The sequence below is a fragment of the Terrapene carolina genome, unplaced genomic scaffold (genome assembly GCF_002925995.2).
Source record: "Terrapene carolina triunguis isolate 2854851 unplaced genomic scaffold, T_m_triunguis-2.0 Scaffold85, whole genome shotgun sequence".
Classification (NCBI taxonomy): domain Eukaryota; kingdom Metazoa; phylum Chordata; order Testudines; family Emydidae; genus Terrapene; species Terrapene triunguis.
Genome location: NW_020664436.1, coordinates 53,827,068 through 53,851,352, shown reverse-complemented (window position 1 = coordinate 53,851,352; position 24,285 = coordinate 53,827,068). Strand labels below are relative to the sequence as shown.

Here is a 24,285-nt window from a genome sequence, read left to right as displayed (position 1 = left end):
CACAGGACCCTCTGTTGCTAGTATTGTCCTGAATCACATCTTACTGTATTTCAAATATGGCCTTTAATTAATTTGTTAAAAAAGATATTTTAGTCACTGTGGGGAAAAAAAATCTAAAATCTCCCCATTGCAATTCCTTGATTATTTTCTGATTTCGGATTTTTCCTTCCCCGCCAACCGCATCCGTGTTCCTTAGCATTTTGTTTTTTTTCACAGCAATACCCACGAACTGAACACTTAATCGCCTTATGTAGAAAACACAAGCAAATATTAATTATTTATTAGTGAGGCTTTGACATTACAATCAAAATATCCAGTCCAACCACCCATTGAAGACAACGGAGGTTTTTCCATGGACTTCAGTGGGTGGTGGATTGGGCTCAAAGCGAACAAAAGCAGCATGCGGCCTTCCCAGATTATGCAAAATATTGCTGGGGCGTTATGGTGTAGTGAATGGAAGACATAGAAAAAGTGGCCTATATTGGATAAAGGCAAGATTATTTCTCTAGAAGGCAGCTTTGTAATATAAATATCTGTGGTGAAAGTTGACTGTACATATGTAATTTAATGTGGCAAGAATCAGGTTCTCTTTTAAAAAGGGCATAGTTAAAATACTGTATACATTTGTATTGCTGAGTTAAGTGTCAGCTGAATTGTATGTTTTCCTTTCAGTGAACCTTTATATGAATTTTCTTAAAACACTGTACAATAAAAAAAAAAATCAAACCTTTTAATTTGTACATTTTTGTACTGCATCTTTTCACCAAAATAATTCAGTTTTGTAGTATTTCCAAGAGTGTTCATTTCAATGTGTTTTTGAATAATGGGGGAGGATAGAGTGAAAGAAGTCAGTCATTAATTCTTGCAGGTTTAACCATAGGCTGTATTATTCTACTACTCTAGACCAAGCGTAAGGAACATACAAACAAACAACCACAAAAAACCCACCACAGCCTGTGTATTTCAGGGTTGACAGGTGGATGATTTCCAAAGATTTCCCACATTTCTTCATTTAAAAAAAATTAAGAATTCTTGGCAACATCCTAAATCAGTAGGTGTTCCCAACACACCTACCATTTGATACTAACCTTCCTTATGGGCTTGGAGACCTGGTTGGATTGTAGATCCTGGGGGCCGAAATTCTTTTACTTCCCATAAAAAGCAGATTTCCTACATCTTCCTCACCCTCTTATGTAAATAACACCACCAGTATCCTCAAGAAGAGCTTAAGCTCTTTGGATCAGCTAGACAGTATTCTGGAACAGCAGAAGCTTCTTTCTACTTAGAAACTGAGTGCTTTTAATGATCTCTTAGCCTATTTCAGCTCATGAAAAGAGAGATACTCCAAGACTCAAAACTGAGATTTCTGCTTGATGGAGCCTAGTACTACTACTTCTGCACTGAACTGGCGCTAGCTTTTGTTCTTGGTGTTCTTACACAGAAGGTGACAGATCAGTGTCAACCAGTATCTACCTCTTCCCCAAATTCTGTCACTCCAACTACAGGAAATTGATCTTGTCATACACCCACTTGGTTCTCATGAACGATCCCTATTTTTGGAAAACTCTCCCCAAGATACTTGCTAATATGCCTTGGGGATCATTAGTATTAATCATTCTTTGATAATCACATTTAGGCTGCCATTTTAACCATATATGGCAAGAATTATTGTAGTTATGCAGTTAATATTATATAAATAGACTAACTGGTGAAAGCCTTGTCTGTTTGCTATGACTTCTATCAGAAATACCCTTTGCATTTTTTAAATCAAATTTCAAGAAATGTGAATGCAAAGTAAACTAAAGTCTCAATCCAGTAAAGCCCTTAAGCATGTACTTAACTTTAGACAAGTGAGTATTCCCATTTTAATCAATGGGTCCAGTCTCATGCTTAAAATTAAACATACATTTAATTGCTTTGCTGGATCAGGGCCTAAAACATCAGTGGATATTAACAAATTATCATTGACTGTGGCTGCCCAAAGTTTATTCAAGTGGATATTGAGACTTGATATCTACAAACTGTCAAGAATGTTCAGAAAGAGAAGGGTAAACAGAACTGGGGTTCCATAGCTTGTCCTAACAGGACACTTGGCTGTATGGTATTGCTTTGTTTAACCAGACTTCTTTCCTGCTTAATATGCAGCTACATGCAGCTGGCTTCCTGAAGAATTAAGACACTGGGCCCAATTTTGTGTTCAGTTATACACTTACATAGATGCATCCCATCAATTGTATCCATGTACCAGAGTATATTTGGCCCACTGTTTTTCAATCGGTTGCAGAGCACAAATATATATACAAATGAAAAATATATTTCCACTGTCTGTGTTATTTCAACATTACTGTTTTCTTAGTTAGTTTTCTTGATTAGGAATATTTGTTTTCCCTTGTGCATAAAATATTGCATGTTGTCTTTTTTGGCCCTGTAGAGGATGAATGAGACGGGTACACTTAACATTAGTGTCTCTCTTGCTTTGATGACTGGTTTCACTTTTGCCCTGTAATTGTGTATTAGTATTCATGTTTAATTCACTCGTGCTGTAGAATATGGATCATGTGTTTTTCCTTTTCTTCTGATTAGGCTGACAGTATCTGCTTAAGTAAGACATTTTTAACTCCCAAACTGAGATGAATCTCTATTAACACAACTTAATATCTGCTATGATTATTTTAAAACCTCATGGATCTCTCTGCTTTCTTTTGTTGCTGGTACTGGAAGAAAGGAATTCATATAGGAACAGTATCAGGGGGTAGCCGTGTTAGTCTGTATCCACAAAAACAACAAGGAGTCCGGTGGCACCTTAAAGACTAACAGATTTATTTGGGCACACTGGTTCTCCACTGGTGAGGTAACTCCCTTCTCTTCAAGTGTCATTATATAATGCCTGCATCTGTAATTTTCACTCCATGCATCAGAATAAGTGAGGTTTTTTACCCAGGAAAGCTTATGCCCAAATAAATCTGTTAGTCTTTAAGGTGCCACCGGACTCCTTGTTGTTTTTATATAGGAACAGGTGACTTAACTTATTGGCAGAGTAATAAACATGCGAAATGGTAAAAATAGTTAAACTGAAAAGCTGACTAATACTTCTTGGTCTTGGAATTGTATTCAACTCAAAGACAATTCACTTTTCATCTGGAACGGTGCATACCAGACATAATATTTGCTTTACACACATTATACTTGTTCTGCACAAATAAGTTAACTCTCTCTACAGGGAATACAAAATATTCATATGAATCCCTAGTTTGGGCTACATGGCTTTGCTGCAGATTTTTCATTTATATTAGGCGTTAGTTTCATGGCATTTATGTGTTTCTTAAAACAGGGAAAACAAACTTAATTCCATGAATCGAACAGTAGCCTGGTATGGATCCCTAGAAATTCTCAGCACAGATTATTTTCATCACTGATCAAATTGCTGTTATCTAGAAAACGCTTCTTTCTCGTTACTCTTACAAAATGCCATATGGCAATAGCTGAGTTTTCTTTTAAAACAGATCATTTAAAAACTTCAGTTAATTCTTATCAGATACTTAACTGGTATGGTAAGAAACAACTGTACACTAAATCCATCCCATGTGTTACTGCATTCCTTACTTAGGCATATGTCCCACTGGTTTCATGCTCTCTCTTATATGCAGTAGGAGCTGGATATCTCTTATTTGACAGGAGTTACACCTCAGGCAGTGTGCAAAATCAGGTCCTACACTGGGAAGAGTTTGCCTGCTGGCATCAGAGTAGAACCTTTTTATGACTAAAGAAAATGTTGCCATTCAGAAACAGACTGACTGTAGTCAAAAGTGGTACTAGAGATTAGATAACCCTCACCTTCCTCCCACCCCCTTCCCACCACACTTCAGGGATCTTTAAGAACTGGTAGCATTGTTATGGGTTTCAATAATTAAGGTCATTCTTATTTTAATTCCACAATATTTATGAATGCTGGGATATTTCAAATGATGGAACCAAGAGGGCTGTGTTTAAAAGGGTGTTTTCTCATCAGAAATAAAATAGACAAACCAAAGAAGAATAAATCACCTTTGTAGTCTCCACTAACTCTTTTTGTAAATATTAGCATGCATTAAAGTCTAAAATGGACTTACTGTTTTAAAATCTATATACCATTTAATGTCTATAATATGCAAAATATAGGTTAAATCTCACTTTTTGGCAATAGCAGAGAACCCGATCCTGATTCCATTGAAGTCAGTGTCAAATTCCCACTGAATTGCGTGCAGCGAAGAATATCAGATGCTGCCTTTTTCTAGGGACTGACTCTCTGCCCTAAGGTTGAGAACTATGATTTCATAGGTCTTTTTCCATCTCTAACTCCTATGACCCACATTTCTGTTTCCAGGGGGAGAAAACACCAAGCCAGTTAATTTCTAAATTGGCTATTTTTCTACCTTTTCTCAGCACAATATTTGGCGAGTGAAGGCAAAGGAGAGGGTATAGCTATGCTTGATTAATTTTCTTTTTTCTAGTAGCCACAATACCTATATTTTAAATAGCAACAATTCCTTTTTCACTTCTCTGAAGACACATGCAAGAAAAGTATGATGTGTGTGCAGCATTTTTGTTTATAAGTTGCATCCTAGTTATAAGATCATATGGCAAAAGTAACTTCTTTCCCCCACCCTTCACTGTCAGTCCTAAAGCAATTACATGAGGCACCAGGATAAAGAGGTGGAGCCTCTTCGTTCACCATAGCTTCCAGCTCCCTTCCCTTTTCTCTCGCTCTCTTTTCCCCTCCCTTGTCTCTCTCTGAGCAGAATAAACAGTTTCTTTACAGACTGTAGACTGACCTACAGTTTCTGTTTCGGGTGCACACACAGAGGACGAAGAAGAAAATAAAGCAGTAGGTGCCATGGGCCAGCTCTGCTGCTTTCCTTTCTCAAGAAATGAGGCAAAAATCAGTAAGTGTGACTGTTTTATGCAGTACTGTAGGCTTGTGACTGTTGTGTGCTGCTATTTCAGATTGAGTGTACAGCTAGAGAAAGCAGACAGAATGATCTCTTGATCTTTTTAATTAAAGGAACCACTTGCAGAGGCTGGGTAGGGGTAGGTGGAGGCTAATTGATAAATATGTATTTACACTAAGCGGATTAGATTTTTTTTTTGGTAACAAGTAAAAACCAAAAAAAAAGGAAAAAACCTATTGTGTCTGATTTTCTCTCTCATCATTCTGGCAGCTCATTTCTATTAGCAGATCCACTCAAGGTAAATATCAAACAGTGCTTTATAACAACAGTTTAAAACTTATCAGATGTACAGTAAGAGATGGGGAGCATTTTGATATTGAAAGCTAACACATTTAAGGTAGCTCTCATTTAGCAATATGTACCAGGCAAGATTTTGTTGATAGAGTGGTTGAAAGAGGACATAGGAATCATCAGTTCTTTTGTCCTTTATGATGTCGTTCACATATGGAATTTTAAGATGACCAAGGGATGGAATAGTTGCACTGCATCTCAGCAAGCAGAATCATCCTCAGTGTGTTTACAATGACAGTCAGGCATATTTCCATTAGTGTTTGTAGTCTGGTATAGTTGAATCAGAAATAAGTGTATTTGATTTTCTCATCTTCCTGTGCACTGAATCAAATTAGCTAATTTGTCTGGAATGCTGGGGTTTTAAAATTTGTGATGAATATGATGCTTTCCTTAAGCTTGGTTACACAATGAAATATTTACTTTTGACTTGCTACTCAGTGAAACATTTCCAACCCTTCTGTCAGAAAATCCAAATGTGTCACTTTGTTTCTGAATTCAGTTTTAGCTAGGCCCATGTAATTCATGAACTCTGGGGGCCAGGGAATCTTATTTTCTGCATCTGGTTTATATTTCCTGCTCCTTGTTCCTCAGGAAGCTGTCCAGGCACGGATAAAAACTAAAGCCTCCGTCAGTTAGAAAACAAAACTCTACACCAATAATGCAATAGACTCAGATGTCATTCAAACTGACTACTCAAGAATGCGAGGTGTCTGCTTTGAAATATTTTGTGTTTTATATAGGAGGGAAAGGAGGATATTATACACTCCGTGTAAAAAAAAAAAAAAAAACAGCAAGGCAGACTTTAAATCTGTTTCAAAACTTTTTCTGTATCCTCTACACTATTCCTTCATCTGAAAAAGCTGTAAGCTAACAAGTTCCAACATCCAGTAACCAGCTCATCTCTAACTTACAAAATAGGCGGAGCCAGGCAACAAGTAGAAGTTCTTAACTACGACAGAAAAAAGCAATGGATTCTTCCAAGGCGCCCCCCACCCGCACCTGCATGCTCCTCTACCTCACTCCCTTCCCATCCCTCTTCTGGCTTTTTCCTCCAGGCAGCACCACGCTTATTATATAGTGCTGTGAATAATGATGGAAATAGCAATTAACAAAATACAGCCTCAAACATCTTGCAGTCTAACAGACATATACAAGGTAACAGTTCAGGAGATTCGATTGGCAAAGGACAGTGTAGGATGGCTTGAAGAGAAGAGCGGGGGCACTTGGCATGTGGTAACAGAGGAACAAAGTAGCAGAGGGTAGCACAGAAGTGAGGGCTTGTTGAAATGGCGAGTTAGCACATGGCACCCTGCTATCTTGCCGTATAGACAAGGCCTGGGAGTGGGAGGAGGAGACAAGGGGAGCAGTTAAACAGGATGAGAAGAGTAAGTAATGAGAGGATAGTTTTGGAGGAGATGAAAAGCAGCAACATAGATAGAGTCAGAGTTTTGCAGATCTTTGAAGGTCAAGGTGAGGGACTCAAGCATTTTAGAAAGAGAGGGGAAGTCAGTAAAAGCATTTGTTGAAGGTGGAAGATTTGGTTGGAGCCGAAGGAGAGAACTCTGTTTATAAGCTTTTACCTTAGGCCACCACGCTCTTTGTCAGAGAAAGAGAAAGAAAAAGAAAGGACCTTCTTATGCTTCCTGCTATCTGCTGGCACCGATTCACGTGTCCCATTACTTCACCGAGTCTGCTCTACTGCATGCAGTTCTTCCTCCCACAGACTGACCAGAAGTGCTATATATGGTAGTGCATTCAGCATAGCTATGCCACAATCAAAAAGGATGTTTAAAGCTCAGCAGGGAAGTGGCATAAGGAAAATGGATTTTACATCCATTTTCATACTTCTGGCGTTTCATCATGGTGGTGGCCTCTTCAAAGAATTGTGTAGGGGAAATTAAACAGGGCTTTGTATTGCCAGTAAACTACCCTGCACAGCAAACAATACTGAGGTGGAAATCATACCCATGTAATGGTTCTATATAGAAACACAGGGCATTTTAGATAGAGACAAGGATTTGTGGTAAATACTGAATTACAACTCCACACCAAATTGAGAATGAAAAAAACCCCCAAACAATTACCACTTGGTTATAAGATTCCTTCAACTGAAGTTCCTTAACTTGAATATGGTGAATAAATGTGCCTCACTAATAGGAGGATAGGTAGCTCACTGAAATATTTTTCACTCTAGAGATTTTGGTTTAAATCTAATTTGGGCCAGTTCTGAATGACTTTGGCATTAACCAAGGGCCTAATCCACATGACAAAGCCACTGCAAAATTTAGCACTCCTGGAAATCAGTGCTCAGGAGAGTCCATGGACTGAAACAGCTGTGGGTGTTGGCTGGTCAAAGACAAGACACATTATTAAGGATTTGCACAACCACCTGCTTACTTGTTCTATCCAGCTGGTCACCTGCATGAGTGCTAATGTTTCTCTCTGCAAACCCTTGGCAAAAACGATGTAATTGTTACACATTGGGCCAAATGCTATACTCAGTTACATCCCATCGCGTTATAGTGAGTGCTGTGGCACTGCTCTAACAAAGCTTAATTTGCCTCACCATGTGGGTTCTGAGTGAACGAGTTTCCTTGCCATACTTAAAGGCAAATCTTCTCCCCAGAACCTACCTTAAGCACTGAGCTCAGTGCTTAGGAACTCTGCCGCGGGAAGCAATGGAAAAAATTGTCTGCTTCTCCGCTCTTTGCCACAGGCCATAGAACAGAGCCGCTCAGTAAAGGCTATTGTAGTCTAAGGCTGCAGTAAACTCCATGGCTGTAGTGACTCAGCTCTGCAGGGGAAGTACCAGAGAAGCTATGTAGTGGCAGATCATTCTGGCCCATGCCCCTCCTCCAGCTTCATGCAGGGAGCCCCTGTGAAGCTGGGGTCTATACAGGGGTACACAAACTGTATTTGGCCTCCCAAAATCCTGCCCTTATTTGTGTAGCAGACCCACTCTGATTCTATTACCAGAGAGCCTTCCACACCCACAGAACAGGAAGCAGTGTTTCTCCCTTATAAGATATATGGTGTAAGACCATATGGTACCCATTCTAGGCTTGCATTGGAGATGCCTAGAGCTCTGCTGAGGTTGAAAGAAAAGTTGTTTTGATGAGTGAGAATAATCATTTTACAGATTAAATAAATCGTGAGTTATTAGGAATTTTTTCCCCCTAAATAAATGTAATGGGATGGAAAGTGCTGGAAAATTTAAAAAGAAAAAACAGTGAGTCAAATTCTTGATTACATCTGTTACAACCCACTGAAGTCAGTGGGGTTGCAACAGGTGCAAAATTTGGCCTAGTAAGTTTAAAGAGAGACTTATGAAAGGGGTAGTATATATCCCAAAAGAGCCTACACAAAGCACCCTAACTACAGATGCAGCCTTTAACCTGTGTATTCTGAACAGAAATTATACTTTAGCTTTATAAAGCAGTACTATAGCCAAGCTATTGGACACAGTTTATTTCCTCAATTTGATAAAGAAGGCTTTCACAATGAGGCTTCTCTTAGCACTAATGGGGTTGCTTTCATAATACACCCCCCCCCATCTCAAGTTAAGAGGTTCCCTATGATATTTTTTCATAGGAGCTAGACATTGTCTTGATTTGCTCCTGTCAGTGTTGAACATGCTGTCCTATTTCCTTGTCCCATTATCTGTTCCAGCATTAGAATCAATCGCTGTGGACACCTGGGGCCAAAAGAATCATTGGGGTAAACCAGTGCAACTCACTGTATCTAATGGACGTGTGTCCATTTATGCTAGGTATGAATTTGGCCTGGAGTGTGTATTTGTGTGTGCGCTACATTTTTATATATTTATTTATATTTTAGCCAAAGCACCTCAGTGCTAGAGCTGCTTACACTTATCTAAACACTTATCTCAGGGGCTTATTGTCTGGACTGAGGGAGCCAAGAGCCCTCTTATCACCCCCCTGAATTCCATATTAATTTGGCAAATATGTAATTGTATGAAATGTGCTGCATTTATAAGAGTAAATCTCACAAGATCATCTCAGTTTTTACAGTTAATTCGCCCCATAGGTATCTGTTGGCCCTACTGCCACCCGACTCCAACTGTAAAACCAAGGGTGTGGGTATCTGTTGGGAAAGCATAGAATTGTGGAAGAGGACTGTAAATGGTGAATATATAAAAAGAATTACTGGGTCAAACAGCTGCTGGTTTGAAACACTACAGGTCAAATCAAAGTAGAGTATGAAAATTGCTTGAATGCTGAAAAAGGTGTAATTTCAGAGAGTGGCAGTGAACAGCAATTTTGATTTAACTGGATGAAACACTTAATATGTTGCTCACTAGCTTTTTTAAAAAAAAAACAAGTATTACTTATGGGGAAGTTAGTGCTCATTGAATTTGATAAATGCAAATACTCGTGAAAGTAAGGGAATGAACATAGTGCCTGGGGGCAGGTATAATGTGGACAAGAGCCATATAAGCTTTCACATACAGTCATGCCAATTAATCTCAATCCCGACCAATTACATGTCTGCTTTCAGGCCTGAGCAAAAATTGCCCAATTGTACCAAAGTATGCGCTGATTTTGGGGAGTCAATACATCTCTATTGGAGATGAGACTCAATCATTTGGGCCTTGAACAAGTTTCAAATCCAGGATCAAAATCCCCAAAGCGGTGTAAATTAAGATGTTGAAATCACAATACACCCATCCCCTGACACATTCGGCAGCTTCTTACTTCTCTGGCCTCCTCCCACACTCAGGGATGATGTGAGGCTGAATTCATAGATGCTTGTAAAGTGCTCTTGGATCAGTAGAAGGAAAGAAATATAGAAATTGAAATTATTTCTTCAAGGCCAAAACAAAATCCTCTTCCATGAATTTTCAGCAGCAGAGCCAAGGTCCTTGTTTTTACTCCACAGCTCTACTTTGGCCTATATCTAATTTCCCAAATTTGCTCCTACATCCGTTCTCGGGACTGACCATGGGCTGTCAAAAGTGACCCTGGGATAATGGACCTGGATGAAAGCAAGGATGGTTGTTGTTGACAATGAAAGATTTGTGGGAAGAGTTGAGATTCGAGAGAGAAGATGAGCTCTGTTGGAGCCATGTTAAACTTGAGTTCATGGTGAGTCATCAAGAAGGAGAAGTTGAAGAGACAGGGTGGGATGGGCTGCATGGAGACAAATCTGTAGTGGATGCCTAGATTGGAGTTATAAGTGTAGTGAAGGTATTTGAAGCCATTAAAACAGATGAGCTCTTACAGAGAAGAGGTGAACAGAAGGTGTCTCAGAATAGTCCCTGAGAGACACAGAGTTGCCAGCTCTCACAATTTTGTTTTGAACCTTGCAATATTTTAGTTGGAATTTGAAGCCCAACTTCTGGACAGAGGTGATTACATGAGACTCTCAGCTTTCTTTTTAGAAAAAGTAATTTTGTAGCACTCGTGATTGTGGAGAAAAGCTCAAAAATATGAACCAAGTGCTGACTTAAAGCAACACATACCAGAGGGCAAATAAAAAAGAATCCAACATATATTATGTGTTTGGGGGTGGCAATGCTGCAGGGGGAAAAGAGGAAGAATAGGAGTAACTGTCAAAAAGAGATACTGAAGGAATGGCTAAAGAGACAGAACCACCACTAGGAGAGGGTAAAGCCCCAGTTGGATAAGATGCAGAAGTGTGTGATTTACAATGTTGAAAACAAATGAGAGATCCTTCTGCGAAGATGAAGCAGAAGCCCTGAGATTTGGCTAAGGTAAAATTGCTGGTGACTGATTTTTTTTTTAAATGAAGAGGGCAGAAGTCAGAATTATCCAATGGACAGTGTGTAACATTGAAATGTTTTTTGTTCCTTTAACTAGATTTTGTATTTGTAACAACATGGTTTTGTGAATAAGGACTTTGAATCAAGTTATTGGTTTTGATTGACAGTTCTGTAACACTTTTAAAAATTGGGCTACATGATGCTATTGCATTAATATTGGTTTTAAAGACAAATAGGGTTGCAATGCAAAATAAGATCAGTTATACAACAGTTTACGCTATGGTCCAGCAGATTCATAGGATTGCAAATATTAGGCACCTCTCCACATCACTGGCAGGATGTTTTAGTTGTAAAACTAACTACAACCTATGGAAATACTGGGTGAGTTGAGACATATTTGATTGCTTTACTGTCAGGTTATTTTACTGATGGCAAAAACAGCAATATTTATATTATATATTTATTTAAGGGCACTCCCGACTATTTATTCCTAAATGGACAAAGGAAAACTGGAAGTTCATTGGTGTATAATCAAAAAAGCAGATTTTTGTTTGACCTAGGGTGACCAGATGTCCCGATCTTATAGAGACAGTCCTGATTTTTGGGTCTTTTTCTTATATAGGCTCCTATTACTCCCGACCCCGTCCCGATTTTTCACATTTGCTGTCTGGTCACCCTAGTTTGACCCCCTTGTGACTGATTTAAAGAGAGCAGCTGTAGATTAGTGAAAATTATAGTCTCACTAGCAAGTCAAAACTATATATAACCATTTGCTTTAGCGGTTGGGGTTTGCATTATACATCTAACAAAACCTCCGCTCTGGATTCACAATTATAGCTATCCTTGTGAGAACGCTCTTTACAACAATCTAACAATAATTTGCATTGCTGTATAGCACCTTCCCCAGGGAAATCACAGAGTTTAATGATTATTCAGTCTCAATCGTTAGTAAAGGTGCCGAGCAGCCTCGCCACCTGCTGAGCCACATTCACACATGATTTACAGTGACTTCCACCAGCTAAAACCCTGCAGAGGGCTCCTAAGGTGGGAGTGGGAAAGTTTATGATGGCAAGTGGCCGCTGCCTTCTATGCACTGGGGAGGGGTGGCAGTATCTCCCAAGGACTGGACAACACTGGCTTGGATGGCAGAGTCAGTGCATCCCCTCAGCAGTCGCTACTCATGTGGAGCACAGACTGTAAAGCTGTCCTCCCCTGTGGGAACATTAAGTGAGGGCAGCAATGGAGACACTCTGTGCCCTCCGTTGGGGAAAATCCCCTTGCAATGAAAAAGTTCTTACCAGAGCTGAAAGAGGTAATTTCTACTTTTCTGCACCAGCCCCAGTGAATCTGGTCCACTAATTCCTACAGAAGTTAAATGCACTCAGCACATCGGAGAGTCACAGTCTCTGTTCTAGGTACAATATATTTACTTAGTGGATTGAAATAGCTATTAATTATTCCTGTTACCACTCTATTTATTCTATAGCCAAATGATCAATACAGTTATTCTTATTGCTGCCCCATAAAACAAAGTGATAGAGTTTTCATTGTCGGCTATATTCCAAGATACCAAAACATTTATCATGCTTAAATATCACGAGCATTATCCTAGTATCGGTAAGTCTGCACATCTTCTGCAGTAAAAGTAAAACAATTAGTGTGCATTTATGCCTTCCTTCTGCTGGGAAAGGCACTAAGTAGCCGGGATTATAGGTTTCTATACTAAAATAAGTATAAATCCGTGTAACAGTTTGACAGAGCAGATTTTTCAGCATTCTAGTCATGTTGATAAAGCTGCAGTGGATAACTTAATGATGTCCTTTTTCATCCAACAAAGGGAGAGAGCAGATTAAAATGGTTTGATTTATAACTGAAAGCTATTTGATGGCCCATGAGAAGAGATTTGTTCCCAGTGGACTAATCTCCACAGAAGTCACCACTGTTGGCACTGATGGGCACATTTGTCAGGCTTATCCTTGAGGCCAGTGACTGAATGGGCAGATCGGAACTGTACTATTCGTTTAACCCTGTAGTTTCACCTGGTCAGAGAGGAGGCACGCTAGGGGATGGTGGTCAAATACTTGCAGTGCCAAATGGAAACAATAAAACAACCTTATCCAAGGAGAAACAAGACCATCTTTATAGAGATGAAGCTAGTATTTCAATACAATAAAAAAAGTTAAAAACTTTACATAAGTTTGTGACAGAATGGTGTACTGAATTCTCTCTCTCTCTCATTATTCTGCTTTGTACTCTCTATCTGAAACACTACCAGGTTACTTTTTAGCATACTGTTCCAAGGCCAGTCAATCCATTTGTACAATTGATGCATTAGAAACTAGGCTACGTGCAGGGGTTTCCAAGAGTTTTATTAGCTGAGGGTTTTGTTCATTGATTTTACTAGGTATTTCACTCAAAGAGCCATTTCAGTGAAAGGGCAAATTCAGAAAGAAAAATAGCTCATTGTATAGATTTCTTCTTTGCTTCTCTTTGTTGGGTCTGCCTCTGTTCCTATTGAAGTCAGTGACAAAACTCTTCTTGGCTTCAATAAGAACAGGATGGTGCTTTGTTAAGTTATTTGTACATCAGTTATAAATTATCCATCACAGATTGTTTCCTTATCCTAAATTACAGTAGATCCAAAATAGCACTGGGATTGCATCCACAAGTAATACATGGGGCCTTTGGGATAGTCAAGGAAGAAGGAAAACTTGGGCAACTGCCTAATGATTGTTTCAGAATTACATGGCTGCTTCCAAGAGCCATATACTACCTCAGAATAGGAGCAAACCCTGTAACAACATAGTTCAAGCAGCTCTGGGTGTTTCTGTAGGCCAGCAGTTACAGAGGTATAGTAGAGCTGAAGAGAGCACTTAAGTTGTGATTGATGATATTTAGAAAATAAAAATGTTTAAAAAAGCATTTTAGCACAAACCACTGTGTGGGGAAAAAGAACTATGTGGCCTTCTTTATGACAGCCAAAGTAACACCGAAGGCCCAAGTTCAGGCCCTCTGACAGAAGCTGACTATACAGACGGCCTTTACATAGAACAGTACAGGCCAGAACCTGAACAAAACTAAGCTGTACAATTCCCTGCCAAATACAGTCATGGGCTATGACCAGAGGAGGGAGGGGAAGGAAGCAATGCAATAGGCCTTAGCAACATAATAACTGCTTGTTTATGAAAAACATGATAGCCGCTTGTTTGTGAAACATGATAACTGCCTGTCTGTAAGAACATGATAACCGCTTGTTTATAAAACATAATAACCACCTATATGAAGAAATTGCTTCTAGTAAAGGTCAGCTTCCCCTATAGTTCCAGCTATCTGCCAACCAGCCAATCATATATCATCTTTGGGCATCCCGTAATAAACCCCTATGCCCCTTAACCATAGAACCCCGGAAAAAACAGTATGTACCCTGACGAGAACAACACTCCAACTGGTGCCAAGTACCACCCATGTCGGAAACCACCAAGAAAACCCCCCCACCCAATAGGCACCCAATTCTCGTAAATAATGAGGGAGCTACCGGGAAAAAGGGACAGACCCCAACTCTTATTTTCGCATAAATGACGCATAAATGATGCATAAATGATGTATTATTTGTACTATGCTTGCGGTTTGACGGAATAAAAGCAGCCTGCGTGCTGTGCCAGGTGTGGTAGTTTTCGGACTGCTACCCCAACGTGTTGGTATGTATTGCAATAAACTGGCCTCAGGCTTGAGTCTGTGAACTAAAATCAATGCATGGGTGACTTTTTCCACGACAACTGTATGATGAATAATGCCTGACACAGGGCCAAGTCTTTCAGTCCTTCATTCTTGCCCTGGCAAAACTCCCAAAGTAGGTTAACTCTACTTCCAATTAGTTAGTGTTTGTAAACCTAAAAAATATACAACAAATATACAATAAAATACTTGAATTAAAAACTAAAATTGCTTTTTAGACATAATGTAGTGGATAGTAGCTTTTTTCCTTCCTTAAGGGGAAAAAACTCCTTGTTAACTATAGATCTCTGTCAATTGGGAACATAATTTAAACATTGATTCCTTGCAGTATCTATTAACAGTGTCATGATTTCTTTTACCCACACATTTATTTCCATACTGTAAAAATGGTACTTTTCTATTAGTGATACAATCTCAGAAATCGCTAACATGTTTTATAGGTGTACTGTGAAATTTAATAACAATGATACTGAACTTCATTTAGTGCTTTGAACATGTAGGAAAAGCAGCTTCAGCTGGACTATTTCATCAAAGCAAGTTCTCCACATTTTAAAATTCTGACCAAACTCACAAGTAAAACTCTGAAGCTGGTGAGACATCTGTGGTGAGACAAACAATGGTGGAATTGTCAGGCCAGACCTTCAGCTGCCGTAAATTGGAATAGGTCTATTGAAGTCAATGGCACTGTGCTGATTTACACTAACAGAGTATCTGGTCAGTCAAGTGGCAGGGCTGCAGGGAGATGGATGAGAATATCAACTACCCTGTTTACTAGCACAACTTCTATAAATAGCAGCAGTGATATTGCTTCAGATGGGAGGCCAATGTTTGTCAAGCTAGTCTGGCATCCTCTTTACAAATAAGATAGAATCTTCCAGGTAGGCATGGGGAGAGGTGGTTTGTTTGGAGTCAGACTGGCATTCTGCCACCTACTGCTCTGGCAAGAGCCTTCCAACATAGGTTTTTAAATCAAGAAGAGAACATATCTGAGATGAGACAAAGATAGATATTCATACCGTTTTCCTCCAGTAATTGTTGATATGCTGAGATTCCAGATCCTCTCTTACTTCTCAGGTCTGCCCCAATTGCTGGAAGGGGAGGGGAAGGTAAGACATTTATGAAGACTAAACTTGCTTAAATAGAACTAATTTTTGGCAACTCAAAACCAGAGAATAACTTCAGTAACTGTTCTGTATTACTATTTAGAAAGGGGATAGTATTTTATTTAAATTTTAAAAATGGACTGAAACAAATGTACAAGCTAGGACATTGTTGCTCATAATCAACAGGATTTTATGCTCACACCAAATATACTGCATATAGACCTGAAACTTTTTCTCTTTAAAGCTACTGATTCATTTATTAACATGATTCAAATATAACCTTAGTTATGTTAGTATTGTAACAAAAGCAAGACTAGGCAGGGGTGGCTATTATAATCTTAAAGAAATGCTGCTTGCTGTACTCCAATACACTGCTGAATAAAGTAAAATTATAATATGACTTTGCTTATTCATTATCCCAAACTATAATCAGATAGTCTTAATTATCTCTGGTTAGAGTCCTATTATATTCTCAGTGAATGCTCTAGACGGATATCTTCTGGTCCATATCCATCTGATAATGGAAATCCCCAGTCCTAGAACTTTATTTTCACTCTGATATAACAGTAAGATGCCTCTTTCTCAGGCCACTGGGTCACTTCCCATGTAGCTTCCAGCATTGTGCTAGAATACATTTCCATTTTCTTTAGGTTGTGTAAACTTTAATTGTTCCTTAGCTTATGTGAGATTTATATTAATAGCTTCTAGAACAGCTCTTTCCCCTCAGAGATTACCCTTCACCTGATCACATTAAGTAAAATTGTTACTTGCCAAATTCTTTGCCAATAGAAAGCCCAGAATATCTTAAGAAATGCTAAGAAAATAAAATATGGATAAGTGAAAGAATGTGTAAAGTAAAAGACCAAAATAGTTATTTGGACATTGATCACATCTAGAATGTATAGCGTCCTAAAGAAACTTAACCAACTGTACTCCCACAGAGAGAGGAGGGTCTGAAACCACATCTGTGGAGTCATCTGTTAATCTCATGTTTTTCGCATGTTCGGAAGGACATCTGTTGCAGTCTAGTGATGTATGTGGTTACATAACTACCACTAAGAGACAGGAATTTCCAGACTGACCAAAGGTCAGGCTTGCCTCCATTCAACACAGACTGGACCACACTATTGGGGTATGAAACCTGAGAACCCTTGAATTGCCTGGAAGATCTCCAGAGAGGTATCAAATTGAGGAGCAAACTACACTTGTAACCCTATAAGTCCCAGAAAATGCCAAAGAAAGTGTGATCCTCCCATGCCACTACAACATCAAGAAGGGCTGCAGTCCCTCCTTTGTCTAGGAAGGAGAAGACCAAAATTACCACAGGCTATGCCAGTCTGACCAAGTGCCAAGAGAAACCCTGTGGGCCAGTGTAAAGTACCGACCAGAGACGGCAACACTGCTCCCCCGAACTGTATGCTCCAAAGACAAGCAAGCTAGAGAGTTAAGTTTTTCTTTTTCATGTGCCTTTTTCTGTTTGTAGTTTGGCAGGGATGCCCATCACCTGTATTCATGATTTTTCCTCTAACTCTTTGTAATGAATGAGAGAGAGAAAAAAAAATAGCATGTGTATCCAAATTCTAAACAAACCCTATTTTAAATCATTCCACGCTCCCCTCAACTATAAAAGCATGCTTCCATAAAACTACTCTGTCTCAAAAGGGAGTTTGTGTTGTTAATCACTTTGAATCGTCGTAGAGATAAATTAGTCAACAAGAGTCACTCGTAGACATCATCTCAAATGGCAACTTTGAAGGAGTCTTAAATACTGCTTTTCAGGGCTGAGAAATAAATTGTGCCTCCTTAGGCTTCTGGGGCTAGTATTATGTATTCTGAAAGTACACTCAGACAGGATTTCCATTGTCATTTGGTGCCATGCTCATGGAAGAGACACTTGGGGCCAGATTCTCTGCTGGTACAATTCCGCTGAAGTGTAAACAGTTGCATTCAATGTGCTCAGTGTAGATATTCTGTAAATATAAAAATGACTCCCATATAAAAGAGCTAGTGGATTTCAGCTAGCCCTTTTATAGTGTAAAAATCTAATAAAAACAAGAGGAAACCATAATTTCATTGTGATTTGGAATTTCCAGTAGCTGGAACTCAGACTAACAATTAGACTCTCAAATTTCATATTTTTCTGCCAATCTGGTATTATCTTTAGGCCATTTTCTATCTCCTCTCAGGTCAATTGTAACGCTGCACAAAAATGAGAGGACAGAATATGGATTTTATCTACAGAGTACAGAAGTTTCCCCAGTTGAAAAAATAATAGCTGAACTAGAAGCAGTAATGGGGGAAAAACACGATGGGATAAAAAGAACAAAAGTGAGATACAAGTTTGCAGTGGGGAAGAACAAAAAAAGGGCCAGTGTTATATTGCTATATATTCAAACCCATTAAGGTAGAGCAGGCAGGAGATATCTCCTTTGGATACAGCACTTACAAAATCCCACCTGGAATATTGTGTTCAGTTGTGGACAATATTACAAAATGATAATATGGAAGAAGTTCAGAGAAGGAAGTTACATTTCCAAAAGCACCTAAGTGACTTTAGTAGCCTAAGTCTCATTGAAAGATATTGGGTTTTGAAAACATGGCTTAGGCTCTTTTGAAAATTTTACCCAAAAATTACAGAAGTGAGAAGGCAGCTGGAAGGATTGATTAAAAAGGAAAGATTAAAAGGGCTAACTATATACATATTGTGCTTAAGCAATGGCTAAGAAGTCACATGATAACCATCTAAGTATGCATACATTGAGAATAGAAAATAATTTAGGATGGCATAGCATAGAATAGTATAACTATGAGCTATGAGTAATGGGATGAGAGAAAGGGAATATTTAAGATGAATTTCAGGGAAAACTTCTTGTTAATGAGAGAGATTGGATTGTGGTGTAGTTTCCCCAAGGGAAATGGTAGAATACCCACCCCTTGTGACATTATGGTGTGGATTTTCAAAGGGGCCAAGAGGAGGAGGTAAGCACCCAAGTCTCATTGGGATTTGGATGCCTGACTTCCTTAATCACCTTCACAAATGCCAGCCTATATTATTTGCTAAGTGCTATACAGGACGGAAGTTAAGACACAGTTGTTATCCCGAGGGGCATCTTAACAAGACAACAGTCAGATAAGGTCACACTGGGAGATCCAGATATATTAATTTACAAATGATTCATGCCTTTGACTCCCTCCCCTCGTCTTTAAATTTGGTTAGTGTTGGGGTTCTACTGACATGACTAAGTTTGTAGATCTGGCAGAGGAAGCAGAGTTTCTTTAAAACAAGAAATGGAACATTTCAAACTAGACTGAACAAAGTAATAGAAAATATGTTATGGGGAATTATTGACCACAACGAGATCGACTAAATGGCCTAAAAGATATTTAGAATCCAGCTGACATCCCCTACTTGTTATAAACATTTAAAGATAGATTAGTATTTTGGACTTCAACGAGTTGATAATGTCCCTTTAAATGGTTTTGGAGTGTGTCACAGAATCCCACCAAGGATGACCAGACTCATTCTAGACAACAGTCCTGACCTGGACCTGCGTCCCTGCCGTTTCAGAGTCTCCATCCCTCCTCAAATACATCTCCTCCTAATGACCACCCAAGCCCTTAGGATATTAGCTGTGCCATGTGAAATCCACCTAGCCACTAAATTAGTTTCCTAAGGGTTAGAGAGGCAAGGTGGGTGAGGTAATAACACTGCATACATTTCCTAAGGGTTAACAGACAGACTTAGACATGAGGCAAAGTATTTGTTCTCACTTGTGATTGTACATTTTTGCTAAAATTATGCCATGGTCTGTTACTTATTCCGTTTCACATCATGGCATTTTTTTTTTAAAGATGACATTTTCTTCAATTTTCCACTTTAATAGAAAACACAAGCCTTGAACAAATACATATTACATGTCGGACATATTTTCCACAGTACTGTACAAAGAGAGGCTGAAGAGAATCAGCAAATGAATAACATATTTTGTTCTCCAATTAAGCTATTACCATAAAGTCTAGTTCTAACAATCAAAATGCGTTTCTTCTCCATTTCACCCTTCCCCGTCTACTTTTTATACAGCATTCCAGCCAAATTGGTTTGGCCATTTCTTTCAGTATGAGATGAAAGTTGTATTTTTGTAATTCCAGTTCCTATTTAGTGACATCATTTTAACAACTTCAAATGATTAAATCTGTGCTTAATTTAAAGGTAGTTTTCTTGTTACAATGAAAATTATTTTTTCCATTGTTACATATTTTCAGACAATATTAAGCTTCTTATCTAATGGACTCACTACCACCTTGTTGTGACCCGATCCATGTACTGTATTCACCTGTTGTCTCCTGTTTTATAATTTGATTGTAAGAGTTTTGGGGTAGGGACCATCTTGGTTTGTGTGCACAAGCACAATAGGGTCCTCATCCTTTGATGTGCTAAATGCAAATAAATAAGTACATGTATGGAATTTCAAAGTGATGGCTGTCATTTCATCCCCAAAGTTCCCCATTTTAAAATTTCCCGTTACTTCAATCGTTATACAGGCATAACTCACATTTAAGACTGAGGAGAACGGATTACAGGATTAGATTTTATTTACCTAATGCAGGCATCTCAAAATAGGTGAGTGAGCTTACTTGCCTTAAAGAGAGCACACCATAGGATCCCCATATCTGTCCTCTATTGAATGTTTTCATTTTTCTCCTCTCCTGGCCAAGTAGTAGTAGGGGAATTTTTTCCACATGAAAAATTTTTTATTTGACGGCAAAGGAAATTTTGGGATCAAATACGTTGTCACTTAGAGTGGAGGAGAAAACCATCTGCTAATGCTTTTAGGGTCTAATCTTGTTCCCATTGAAGTTAATGGTAAAACTCCCACTGGTTTCAGTGGGAGAGGATCACGGCACTATTCCCTAGCTCCTGACCTACAAAGTGGCTGAGAAAAATATACTCAAAAATTAGAGACTGAGCGAGAAAGATAAAACCAAAACAGAACCCTCTTACCTGATGGAAATTAGGGGTCAGATGCTCAGTTGGTGCCAATCAGCATAGCTCCACTGACGGGGGGGAAGGGAGGAGCTACATCGATTTGCATCAGCTGGTAATTTGGCTCTAGATTTGTAAATGTTGATTGAAAACCAAGTTAGTTTGGATTTTATTTATATAGTGCTGCAAGTCTACACACTGCTGTAACGAACTGCCAGGACACTAAAGAGGAAGGGATAGATTTTGGAGATACTGTCGACAAAGAAATGACAGGATTTAGTGCATTCATGGGTGCGTGGAGAAGGAAAGAAAGGAGTCAAATGAGCTGGACTGAGAGTTAGGAGTGGTGGGCAGGGTAGAGATGGTCTAGTCATCAAGGGTGTCAAAGAATGGATACAGCTTTATAAGCTTGGTGAGACTTTATGCTACAAAAGAAATGTAATTTATAGAGAAAAAAATCTTGATTATGTTTGGATGGGAAATGGTTTGAGAATTATTTGATTGAGCTAGGAATAATGTAAGTAGTAAGGACAACTGATTCAAACATAAGATCCTAATTTCTAAACATAAATCTATCCTCTCCTGGAGGCTAATAATAATAAATTTTATTTATTAAATACCTATTCATGATCTGATGGCGTGGGCACTGTTTCATGCTAGAAATAAATGAAAAACAAGAACAAATCTGTGTTGCCCTCGAGTTTCTTCTTCCATTGTCCTGCTGCAAAGGACTGTGTTGCATTAAAATTAGTTTTAGAAAAAAGTGGTCACATTTTATTTTTCCTTTCCACAGGTTTCATAAAATGCTCTCTGTTGAACTCAGTTATGAAGTTTATGTTCCGTTAGGTGCAGGGGCTAATTTAGTTTAATCAAAATACACTAAAAATACTTTGCAGACTATGATTTTCTTGTTTTTATTTTTCATAATTAATTTGCCTTTTTGCAGTCTTTTGTGGGCATGCTCTTGGGTTGCAATTATATTTCTTTCTCGAAACTTCTTTTGGGGAGGTACTGATTTTTATCTTCCCTTGAAAGTCCAAGTAGCCTATAGCTGTATTTCACAGTTCAGATCTTCTGTAATTGGAATAATTATATGAAAATGCCTGACAATTAAAATTTGGCTCGCTCCCCATAATTTACAAATATATTCAAAATTGCACACCCTGGGGAGAGAGAGTGAAAGCATACTTGATATAGATACATCTGGAGAAGTCAGATTCTGAGTTCAAGAGAAGCAAGGATTCAGAACAATGAAGTTTTAACTCTCTCTCAGCCCTTAACATGGTAATTATTTCCTCTAGGCGGGATTTTTATTGTATTTGCTTCCTTGTATTCAGCTCCACTTTAGGCAACTTCCCCTGTCATAACACAGCCTTCCAACTGATTTTTTATTTTCCCGGTTATAACCCCACAAATCAGTTTCAATTTTCCCCAGGGTGGACATGATTGGGTCATAAATCAGAGATTCTTCTGTTGGTGAAAGCAAGTCCAGAAACAGCATACCTATATCATGAGATTTTGGCACTTCCAGTGGTCTTCCTGGAGCATTTTATTGCTTATTTTATATTATAATAGAATAAAATATTGCTTATTTTAGATGATGTAAGAAGTTACAAAGCCTGCTTTTTATAGGATAGCTGTACTGGCAATTCTGACAATACTACAATATCCCCAGCACGTACATATAAATGGATTGGTTATCTACACTGAGTTGGATCTAAATCAAGACCCCAGGTCTGAATTCTATGTCCCACTCGGTCTCTAGAACAGGAGACACCAAACCTCCAAATCTGAACAACTCCATACATGGCATTTCAAAATCCAGATCCAGATCTACCCTCTCTCTAATTTAAGGGAGTCCTGAATTAGCATTTAGATCTGGCCCATTAAAGAGAGGTACAAGATGAACTCTGATCCAAACTTGGACCCTGCTTTGGGGATTTTGGTTCACATCCATAGCTAAGTAATACCAACACACAGGAGGAGAATACATTTCATTTTAAAATGTTACAGGCATTTTAGAACAGTTGTTCTGGCTCTTGCAAGCTGAAATTTCAAACATTAATAAGAGCTCTGCTCAGCATGAATAAACTGAGAAACACACACAACATATCAATTTGGTATAATCTTTTGGAAAATTGGAGACTTCTGGGATGAGCAAAATGAGGCGTTTATTTATTCATTTATTTATTATTGATTCTACTCTTTTCTCCCACATAGTGTTCAGAAATTGTTTTCTCAAAATATAGATTTTCTCAAAATACATGCCAGTGCGGCAACACCACACTGCACCATAATAGGTCGTGTAACAAGTTAGCATCGGCATGGCACAGCATAGGCAACAGGTATCGACTGAAATACAAGCGTGTGACATGCTGTTACACAAGCTGACATTCAGGTCACAAAGACATAACCCTTTCTTTGCATTTCTGAGAGCCCCATTTGGGGTCTACACCATCCTGCTGCTGCACCTACCACGAGGACTTATTTATTTGTATTCTGGTAGTGCCCATGATGAACTAGGCACTATCCACTCAGAAAAGATGACTGTCCTGCCCCCAGAGTGCTTACAAATGTAAGAATTAGACAAGCAATGTCTATGGGATGGGAGAAAAGGGATGTAGTCAAAATATGCACATTATACTTAAATACATTAATAATACTGAACTGCCCTTCAATTTTTCCTCCATTTGGCCATTTCTTGCTGAGGTCATGGAAGAACGGGATCTGGAGTAGCGATTGGACTAGAGGATGACATACCTGCATGACTAATTAACTTGTAACATCCTTCAGGCACTCACACTGGTGTAAGTTAGGGACAGTAGGGATGTAAAAATTCACAACTCTTATGAATACAGCTCCATGTGTTTGAGTTCTGTGTACCTAGAAACCCCTCCACATACTCCAGTCCATAGAACTGGTTCAAGGCAAATTTACACTGAATTCACTTGTACTGTCCACATGCAGAGAGATCTACACGAACTTCGGTTTCACATAGATCTCCCCAGTAGTAAAATGGAACTTAGGAGATAGGTGTTAGTATGTTGGTAAGTAGGGAACATGTCACAGCTAGAGAACAAGTAGAACTCTACTGTACATATGTGAACTACAGTAACTCCTCACTTAACATTGTAGTTATGTTCCTGCGTAAATGCGACTTTACGCGAAATGATGTATGTAAATGAGGGGGTTAGGTTCCAGGGAATTTTTTTCCACCAGACAAGACTATATTTTTATACATGTATATTTTATACATACATACATATACACACACACACATACACACAGTAGAAGTTTAAACAAACAATTTAATACTGGTACACAGTGATGATGATTGTGAAGTTTAGTTGAGGTGGAGGAGTCAGAAGGTGGGATATTTCCCAAGGAATGCCTTACTGCTAAATGATGAACTAGCAATTGGCTGAGCCCTCAAGGGTTAAC

At 38.8% G+C, this 24,285-nt stretch overlaps 1 protein-coding gene across 4 annotated transcripts in view; it reads left to right on the top strand.

The window, feature by feature from the left end:
• The window catches only part of AKAP7 (A-kinase anchoring protein 7), a 134,511-nt gene that overhangs the window by 104,677 nt on the left and 5,549 nt on the right, over positions 1-24,285 (top strand). Inside the window, exon 8 of one of the 4 annotated variants that reach the window (XM_029911046.1) lies at positions 20,403-20,429. The exons of the other annotated variants lie outside the window; for them this stretch is intronic. Within the exon in view, the coding sequence (XP_029766906.1) occupies positions 20,403-20,419 (17 nt within the window). The 3' untranslated portion in view covers positions 20,420-20,429. Of the gene's footprint in view, positions 1-20,402; positions 20,430-24,285 lie in introns of those variants that run through there. 4 annotated transcript variants of the gene reach the window in all.